This window comes from Oncorhynchus masou, chromosome 29 (genome assembly GCF_036934945.1).
Source record: "Oncorhynchus masou masou isolate Uvic2021 chromosome 29, UVic_Omas_1.1, whole genome shotgun sequence".
NCBI lineage: Eukaryota > Metazoa > Chordata > Actinopteri > Salmoniformes > Salmonidae > Oncorhynchus > Oncorhynchus masou.
This window is the reverse complement of record NC_088240.1, coordinates 48,487,443-48,497,442: the sequence shown is the minus strand read 5'-3', so window position 1 is coordinate 48,497,442 and position 10,000 is coordinate 48,487,443. Positions and strand designations below refer to the sequence as shown.

Sequence of the window (10,000 nt, the reverse complement as noted above, 5' to 3'; positions counted from 1 at the left end):
GCAACAGCCCCAAAACATCCCTGCTCTAGAGGAGATCTGCATGGAGGAATGGGCCAAAATACCAGCAACAGTGTGTGAAAACCTTGTGAAGACTTACAGAAAATGTTTGACCTCTGTCATTGTCAACAAAGGGTATATAACAAAGTATTTAGATAAACTTTTGTTATTGACCAAATACTTATTTTCGACCATAATTTGCAAATAAATTCATTAAAAATCCTACAATGTGATTTTCTGGATTTACTTTTCTCATGTTGTCTGTCATAGTTGAAGTGTACCTATGATGAAAATTACAGGCCTCTCATCTTTTAAGTGGGAGAACTTGCACAATTGGTGGCTGACTAAATACTTTTTTGCCCCACTGTATATATACACACACATATATATGAAAGAAAACAGATACTAATTGAACCCAGGTGTGAGTCACCGTCTGATTCAAGCAAGTCAGTACCATAGCGATACAATATACTATTAATAAATAAATAACATATTGTATTTAATTCTGTGTACAGTATAGTATACCTGGACAGCGGGAGCGGCAGAGAGCGCCTCTGTGAAGCAGATCATGCACATGTCGTCGGCGTCCTGTTTCAGGCAGCCTGTGCTTTTGTCGCAGCCGTGCAGACAGGGCAGGCAGCTCTCTTCGTTCTTCACCCCGCCACAGGGGTGGCCGCACGCGTGCGTCTTACTGCACGCCAGCTTGGCATACTCCTACATAGGACACGGAGGGTCATGTTATGCTTTTTACATCTAATCAAATCCAACTTTGCTTAAAGTGTGTTTAAAATAGCAACACCCTTTGCAGTGCGATACTGTACAGAAGAGTCTGGGTCAAATCTATCAATTTAGAGAGTGACTTGGAATTCAATTCATGAACTGTACAATTTAAAATAAATTGAGTTTCAATGTCCATATATTGAATGGACTGGACGGAAATGGACTCCAAGCCTAATAAGCCAAGTTGAGTTGGGTGTCTCCCACCGGTGGCAGGTAAGGTAAATTTAGACAGTTGAAAATCCATTACTATGATCATTATTACCGAGTTGGGTTTTTCATAATTGTGGCGGATGAGGTAAAATAAGCCATACGAAGTTAATTTAATGTTTAAACCTCTCTGGCACAGGCGAGCCGCTAGCGACCCACCTCGACAACATCCGGTGAAATTGCAGAGCGCCAAATTCAAAATACAGAAATAGTCATAATAAACATTCATAAAAATACAAGTGTTATACATCTCCTTAAAAAATTACTTCTTGTTCTTCTTCCAGCCGCTTTGTCAGATTTCAAAAAGGCCTTACGGCGAAAGCAGACCATGCGATTATCTGAGGACAGTGCCCCGCTTACCAAAGCATACAAACATTTTCCAACCAAGTAGTCACAAAAGTCAGAAATAGCGATAAAATTAATCACTTAACTTTGAAGATCTTCATCTGGTTGCATTATTTTTGTTCGATAAAGTCCCTTTTTATATCCCAAAAACGTTTTTGTTGGCTCGTTTTGTTCAGTAATCCACTGGATCAAAGGCGGTCAAAACATGCAGACGAATACATCCTAATAGTACCAGTAAAGTTCATCGAAACATGTTAAACTATGTTTATAATTAATCCTCAGTTTGTCAATTGTCTGAATAATCGATAATATTTCAACAGGACAATAGCGTATTCAAAAGAAAGGAAAAACAACGAAGGGTGCGCAAACCAGTACTGCATGCTTCCCCAGTCCACTGACAGAATAGTCTCTTCTTAATTTTTCAGAAAACAAGCCTGAAACAATGTCTGAAGACTGTTGACATCTAGTGGAAGCCAAAGGAACTGCAATCTGGGTCCTAACCCATTAGACACTCAATTGGCATTCAATTGAAAACCACCCACATAAAAAAAGCCAATTCCTGGATGGTTTGTCCTCGGGGTTACGCCTGCCATATCAGTTCTGTTATACTCACAGACATCATTCTAACAGTTTTGGAAACTTTAGATTGTTTTCTATCCAAATCTACTAATTATATGCATCTGGGCCTGAGTAACAGGCAGTTTACTTTGGGCACGCTTGTTATCCAGACGTCAAAATACTGCCCCCAAGCCCAAAGAAGTTTTAAAGGATGCCATTTTTCCCTTTTCTCAAACGTAAAATACAAATAAATATCTGAAATGTGAAAAGTTGTAAGATGAAAAATTGCAATAAAGAGATATACAAGTTCTGCTCAGATTATGGCTGAACTATGCCTCTTTTAGCATCCCCAGGAGGCTAAAATCTCCTGAGTGGCACAGTGGTCTAAGGCACTGCATCTCAGTGCTAGAGGCGTCAATACAGACCCTGGTTCGATACCGAGCTGAATCACAAATGGCCATGATCGGGAGACCCATATATCAGCGCACAACTTTCACAGCGTCGTCCTGGTTAGGGCAGGGGTAGACTGTCATTGTAAAATAAGAATTAGTTCTTAATCGATTTGCCGAGTTAAATACAATAAACATATTAGGTTGCTAAGTGTTGAAATAAGGTCGTTATAGTATATAAACTTTTTTTCTCCTTATTTTCCCCCCGCTCGTCTCACTTTTCCAAAGAATTTATCAGTTAAACATTCAAGTTGTATGGCCTACGCATTTTGAACACTTTGAAAGAGCTAGCTATATACAGTTGAAGTCAGAAGTTTACATACACCTTAGCCAAATACATTTAAACTCAGTTTTTCACAATTCTTAACATTTAATCCTAGTAAAAATTCCCTGTCTTGGGTCAGTTAGGATCACCGCTTTATTTTAAGAATGTGAAATGGCAGAATAAAAGTAGAGAGAACGGTTTATTTCAGCCTTTATTCATTTCATCACATTCCCAGGGTGTCAGAAGTTTACATTCACTCTATTAGTATTTGGTAGCATTGCCTTTAAATTGTTTAACTTGGGTCAAACATTTCGGGTAGCCTTCCACAATAAGTTGGGTGATATTTGTCCCATTACTCCTGACAGAGCTGGTGTAACTGAGTCAGGTTTGTTGGCATCTTTTCTCGCACTCGCTTTTTCAGTTCTGCCCACAATTTTTCTAAAGGATTGAAGTCAGGGCTTTGTGATGGCCACTCCAATACCTTGACTTTGTTGTCCTTAAGCCATTTTGACACAACTTTGGAAGCATGCTTGGGGTTATTGTCCATTTGGAAGACCCATTTGCGACCAAGCTTTAACTTCCTGACTGATGTCTTGAGATGTTGCTTCAATAAATCCACAATTGTCCTACCTCATGATGCAATCTATTTTGTGAAGTGCACCAGTCCCTCCTGCAGCAAAGCATTCCCCACAACATGATGCTGCCAACCCTGTGCTTCACGGTTGGAATGGTGCTCTTCAGCTTGCAAGCCTCCCCGTTTCCCTCCAAACATGGCGATGGTCATTATGGCCAAACAGTTCTATTTTTTTCCTTCAGACCAGGAGACATTTCTCCAAAAAGTATGATCTTTGTCCCCATGTGCAGTTGCAAACCGTAGTCTGGCTTTTTTATGGTGGTTTTGAAGCAGTGGCTTCTTCCTTGCTGAGCGGCCTTTTAGGTTATGTCGATATAGGACTCATTTTACTGTGGATATAGATACTTGTGTACCTGTTTTCTCCAGCATCTTCACAAGGTCCTTTGCTGTTGTTCTGGGATTGATTGCACTTCTCGCACCAAAGTACGTTCATCTCTAGGAGACAGAACACGTGTCCTTCCTGAGCTGTATGATGGCTGCGTAGTCCCATGGTGTTTATACTTGTGTACTATTGTTTGTACAGATGAACATGGTACCTTCATGTGTTTGGAAATTACTCCCAAGGATGATCCAGACTTGTGGAGGTCTACAATTCTTTTTCTGAGGTCTTGGCTGATTTCTTTTGATTTTCCCATGATGTCAAGCAAAGAGGCACTGAGTTTGAAGGTAGGCCTTGAAATACATCCACAGGTACACCTCCAATTGACTCAAATTATGTAAATTAGCTTATCAGAAGCTTCTAAAGCCATGACATCATTTTCTGGAATTTTTCAAGCTGTTTAAAGGCACGGTCAACTTAGTGTATGTAAATGTCTGACCCACTGGAATTGTGATACAGTGAATTATAAGTGAAATAATCTGTCTGTAATAAATTGTTGAAAAAATGACTTGTGCCATGCACAAAGTAGATGTCCTAAACGACTTGCCAAAACTATAGTTTGTTAACAAGACATTTGTGGAGTGGTTGAAAAACAAGTTTTAATGACTCCAACCTAAGTGTAAGTAAACTTCAGATTTCAACTGTAGATCCAATATGTTACTATGATCACTATGACTGGACTAAGTAAGTTTAGCTCTCTGAACACTTGAATATGAAAAGAGCTTTATCAATGCAATTCAGAACAATGATCATTATGACGGATGTTGAGTGATTGGTACCTGGCAGTCTGGGTCAGAGCAGACACTGCCCACGGCTGAGAGCTCGGTGCCGTTCCTGGTGCCACAGAACCTACAGGCGTCTGAGCTGCTGGAGGCTGGTTTCCCTGCACATAGAGGCAGAGCATTAGCTATGCACAACAAAAGGATCATACGACATACACATCCCTGTCATTAACATGACACGGCAGATCAACAGTCATGACAGCCGGTGTCGTTTTATGATCGTGGAGAATTAGAAAGGTAGAAGCAACAAGTAGTAGCTCCACTTTACCTTCTAATAGGCTCGGTGGAAATGTAACCATATTCAGTCTCTCTCAGATCTACACAAGTGTCTAGGGGGGTAATGGTAAGCTGGGGTTGTTTCTGGACAGGGTTAGAAAGGGTCTGTTACCTGTGTGCTCCCTAAACTCCACCATGGCCTTCATGGTCTTAGAGTCGGCCAGAGCCATGAGCCAGAAGAGCTTTGTCCTCCCACAGCCCTCGTGGAGGTCTACTTTGATTGCCTCCTCTTCCTCCTTAAACACCTGGAGAGAAACAGCAGACTACGGTTACCGCCATGTTGAATTATATTCCTGTCAGAAAGGGATGCTGTTGTAATATGAATTGGATTGTAGGGTGTTAGACATTTTCAGAATGAATGGTAAAATTGAAAATACAGAGCATGACTAATCAATACCTTAAGCTAAATGCATGTCCAAAAACTGTCTTGTAAATTACTATAGCCAACGTAGGGGTAAAAGTCATTTTAGGTTGTATTTTGTGTAGAACATCTTTAACATTTACAGATGGTCAGGTCTTCACAAATGAGGGTATACACATTATTGCAGGTGGCAAAAAAGGTGAAAGAAGAATGACATTTTGACAGGCTCCCAGTCTAGTGCCTTCAGAAAGTATTCATATCGCTTGACTTATTCCACATTTTGTGTTATAGCCTGAATTAAAAAAGTCCTAAACAGATTTATATACACAATAATGACATAGTGAATCCATGATTTTAGAAAATGTTGCTAATTAATTGAAAATGAAATACAGAAATTTAATTTACATAAGTATTCACACCCCTGAGTCAATAGTTTGTATAATCATCTTTGGCAGCGATTACGGTTTTGGGTCTTTCTGGGTAAGAGCTTTCCACACCTGCATTGTCCAACATTTGCCCAATATTCTGTTCAGAATTCTTCAGGCTTTGACAAATTGGTTGTTGATCATTGACAGAACCATTTCCAGCTCTTGCCATAGATTTTTAAGTAGATTTAAGTCAAAACTGTAACTCGGCCACTCGAACATTCACTGTCTTCTTGGTAAGCAACTCCAGTATAGATTTGCCCTTGTGTTGTAGATTATTTTCCTGCTGAAAGGTGAATTCATCTCCCAGTGTCTGGTGGAAAAGCAGACTGAACCAGGTTTCCTCTAGGATTTTGCCTGTGCTTTGCTCCATTCCATTTATTTTTTATCCTGAAAAACTCCCCAGTCCTTAACGATTACAAGCAAACCCAGAACATGATGCAGCCACCACTGTGCTTGAAAATATCGAGTGGTACTTAGTAACGTGTAGTACTGGATTTGTATTCAGGATAAAAAAAAATGTTTTTCAGTATTATTAAGGACGCCTGAATCTTTGTTGTGACTGGGTGTATTGATACAACATCCAAATTGTAATGATTAACTTCACAATACTCAAAGGTATATTCAATGTCTGATTTTTCTTTTGTTTGTTACCCATCTACCAATAGGTGAACTTATTTGCGAGGCATTGGAAAACATCCCTGGCCTTTGTGGTTGAATCTGTGTTTGAAATTCACTGCTCGACTGAGGGACCTTACAGATAACTGTGTGTGTGTGGGGTACAGAGATAAGGTAGTCGTTCAAAAGTCATGTTAACCTTTTGTAACTCGGGGACAGTATTTTCATTTTTGGATAAAAAACGTTCCCGTTTTAAACGGGATACTTTGTCACAACAAGATGCTCGACTATGCATATAATTGACAGCTTTGGATAGAAAACACACTGACGTTTCCAAAAACTGCAAAGATATTGTCTGTGAGTGCAAGTGCAACAGAACTGATGTTACAGGCGAAACCCAGATAAAAATCCAACCAGGAAGTGCACCATATTTTGAAAGCCCTGCATGCCAATGCCTCCTTATATGGCTGTGAATCGGCTCCGAATGAGCTTACGCTTTCTACGTATTCCCCAAGGTGTCTACAGCATTGTAACATATTTTTACTCATTTATGTTGAAGAATAGCCGTAAGGGACCACATTGAGCAAGTGGTCACATGATGGCTCCCGCAGAAAATCTTGCGTAAAGTACACAAGTAGCCATTTTTCCAATCGCTTCTTATGAGAAACCAATTGTCCCGGTGGATATTTTATCGAATAGATGTGAAAATCACCTTGAGGATTGATTCTAAACAACGTTTGCCATGTTTCTGTCGATATTATGGAACTAATTTGGAAAAAAGTTTGGCGTTGTAGTGGTAGCATTTTCCGGTCAATTTCTCAGCCAAACGTGAAGAACAAACGGAGCTATTTCGCCTACAAAAATTATCTTTTTGGAAAAAAGGAACATTTGCTATCTAACTGGGAGTCTCCTGAGTGAAAACATCCAAAGTTCTTCAAAGGTAAATTATTTCATTTGATTGCTTTTCTTATTTTTGTGAAAATGTTGCCTGCTGGTAGCAGAGCCTAGCATATCATTATGCCATGATAAACTTACACTTGTCAAGCGTTGGCTGTAAAGCATATTTTGAAAATCTGAGATGACAGTGTGATTAACAAAAGGCTAAGCTGTGTCTCAATATATTTCATTTGTGACTTTCATGAAAGGAAAATATTCTGGCCGCTGCGTTATGCTAATTAGTTTGAGGCTATGATTACGCTCCCGCATGCGGGGTGGGTAGTATCAAGAAGTTAAACACTATTATTGCACACAGAGTGAATCTATGCAACTATATGTGACTTGTTTTAATCTGGAACTTATTTAGACTTGCCATAACAAAGGGCTGAATACTTAATGACTGAAGAAATGTCTGCTTTTCATTTTTAAGTAATTTGAAAATATTTCAAAAAACATCATTCCTCTTTGACATTATGGGGTATTGTGTGTAGGCAAGTGACATTTTTGTTATTTAATTTAACACATTTTAAATTCAGTCTAACACAAAATGTGGAAAAAGTCAAGGGCTGTGAATACTTTCTGAAGGCAATGGAATGACTGGGAGCAGATTGCCACCTACAGGTGAATGTGGGTACTACTGACCTGTCTCTGATGGGAGCGTGTGCGTCGGTGCAGGTGGAGGAAGCGGTCACAGTCGGTACACAGGTTACCACACATGTTACACAGGATGATGGCTGCAGTCTCGCTGTCGTCATGGTTATCGCACATAGGCTGTGGATGGGAGCACGAGACTTTCGGTTACGACCTGAACACCTCGGCAAGGCTGTGCACAGACCTTTCAGGGGGCAAGTGCACAAAAAAAGGGCACTTCCAGCTTGAATTTGTGACTAGTTTAAGGAAACTAGGCGTATGACGCCCATCACTCTTTCACAAGAAAGCCATTTGGCAGAAATGCCTTCTATAACATGTGAACTTTCATGCCATCTGTAAACACAAATAAAATTGTTACATTACGAGCCTAGTTGGTTTAGCCACAGAAATTTCATTTCAAGTTCAAGTGTACTGTTAGCTAGCTAACGCTAGCTGACGTTACGTGTATGATCTGTGTAGTAATATTATTCATATCTCAGAACCATTAGCATTGCTAGTTATAGCCTAATGTTACAGCAGCTAGCTAACATTGAACCTGGTTGGTATCTGCCGGCAGATTCAAGCAGGGTAGCAACGTTATGAGCTGGGAATAAGGCTCATTGTTCAGCTAGCTAGCAACACGTCTAAACAAAAGACTCCACTATGCAAGTAACCATTTCAATAGAATGTTCATGATGGTACTGCGACAACTGTCAACAACAGCTCGGCATTTAACACCATAGTACCCTCCAAGCTCGTAATCAAGCCCGAGACCCTGGGTCTCGACCCTGGGTCTCGACCCCGCCCTGTGCAACTGGGTACTGGACTTCCTGACGGGCCGCCCCCAGGTGTTGAGGGTAGGCAACAACATCTCCACCCCGCTGATCCTCAACACTGGGGCCCCACAAGGGTGCGTTCTGAGCCCTCTCCTGTACTCCCTGTTCACCCACGCCTCCAACTCAATCATCAAGTTTGCGGACGACACAACAGTGGTAGGCTTGATTACCAACAACGACGAGATGGCCTACAGGGAGGAGGTGAGGGCCCTCGGAGTGTGGTGTCAGGAAAATAACCTCACACTCAACGTCAACAAAACTAAGGAGATGATTGTGGACTTCAGGAAACAGCAGAGGGAACACCCCCCCCCTATCCACATCGATGGAACAGTAGTGGAGAGGGTAGTAAGTTTTAAGTTCCTCGGCATACACATCACAGACAAACTGAATTGGTCCACCCACACAGACAGCATTGTGAAGAAGGCGCATCAGTGCCTCTTCAACCTCAGGAGGCTGAAGAAATTCGTCTCTTCACCAAAAGCACTCAAACTTCTACAGATGCACAATCGAGAGCATCCTGGCGGGCTGTATCACCGCGTGGTACGGCAACTGCTCCACCCACAACCGTAAGGCTCTCCAGAGGGTAGTGAGGTCTGCACAACGCATCACCGGGGGCAAACTACCTGCCCTTCAGGACACCTACACCACCCGATGTGGTGTAGGTGTTACAGGAAGGCCATAAAGATCATCAAGGACAACAACCACCTGAGCCACTGCCTGTTCACCCCGCTATCATCCAGAAGGCGAGGTCAGTACAGGTGCATCAAAGCTGGGACCGAGAGACTGAAAAACAGCTTCTATCTCAAGGCCGCTACACTCGCATTAACATCTGCTAACCATGTGTATGTGACAAATAAAATTTACCATCTGTTTCTGCTGTCCATCTTTGCCCATCCAGCGGCCCGAGGACAGCCTGTCCACGTGATCCTGGTCCAACACACACAGAGAGGCCAGGGCCAGCCACAACTACAGTACAGAGAGAGAGGACAGAGAGGATAAAGGAGAATATCCCAAGAATGTACTCAAATACACTAACCTGATATATGTGTAATGACAAACATCTGTCACACACACACAGAGCGCAGTTCATACAAATGCTTCACCCACACGACAGACCTGGGTTCAAATACATGCGTATTTTGATTATTTGTTATAGCTACTTACTTTCTGTGTATTTATTATTTTCAAATAATGTGGAAAAAATATTTGAAATCATTTTTAAATAATGTCCTATAAATGATAATGTCCAACTATAATGTCTTACTATTTGACATTTTTTTCAAATACTTATTTACAAATGCATTATTTCAAATACACCTAGGTTCAAATGCATGGTTGTATTTATATGATTTTAAAATTTCAAATACATTCCAATACTTTCCAAGTGTATTTCCAAACACATTCCAATATTCAACTACTGTATTAAAAAAAATATTATACACACACATACATACATACATACATACACACACAGTGGGGCAAAAAAGTATTTAGTCAGACACCAATTGTACAAGTTCTCAAA

General features: G+C 40.9%; 1 protein-coding gene across 18 annotated transcripts in view; it reads right to left on the bottom strand.

Annotated features, from left to right (window-relative positions):
- Positions 1-10,000, bottom strand: part of LOC135519932 (E3 ubiquitin-protein ligase MYCBP2) — a 317,195-nt gene that overhangs the window by 31,192 nt on the left and 276,003 nt on the right. For 17 of the 18 annotated variants that reach the window (XM_064945153.1, XM_064945157.1, XM_064945154.1 and 14 more), the window contains 5 exons: positions 9,343-9,444; positions 7,655-7,783; positions 4,785-4,917; positions 4,394-4,497; positions 523-711 (listed from right to left, as the gene is read on the bottom strand). In XM_064945153.1, coding sequence (XP_064801225.1) covers positions 523-711; positions 4,394-4,497; positions 4,785-4,917; positions 7,655-7,783; positions 9,343-9,444 — 657 coding nt within the window. The remainder of the gene's footprint in view (positions 1-522; positions 712-4,393; positions 4,498-4,784; positions 4,918-7,654; positions 7,784-9,342; positions 9,445-10,000) is intronic. The other variant, XM_064945155.1, reaches the window with a different exon arrangement.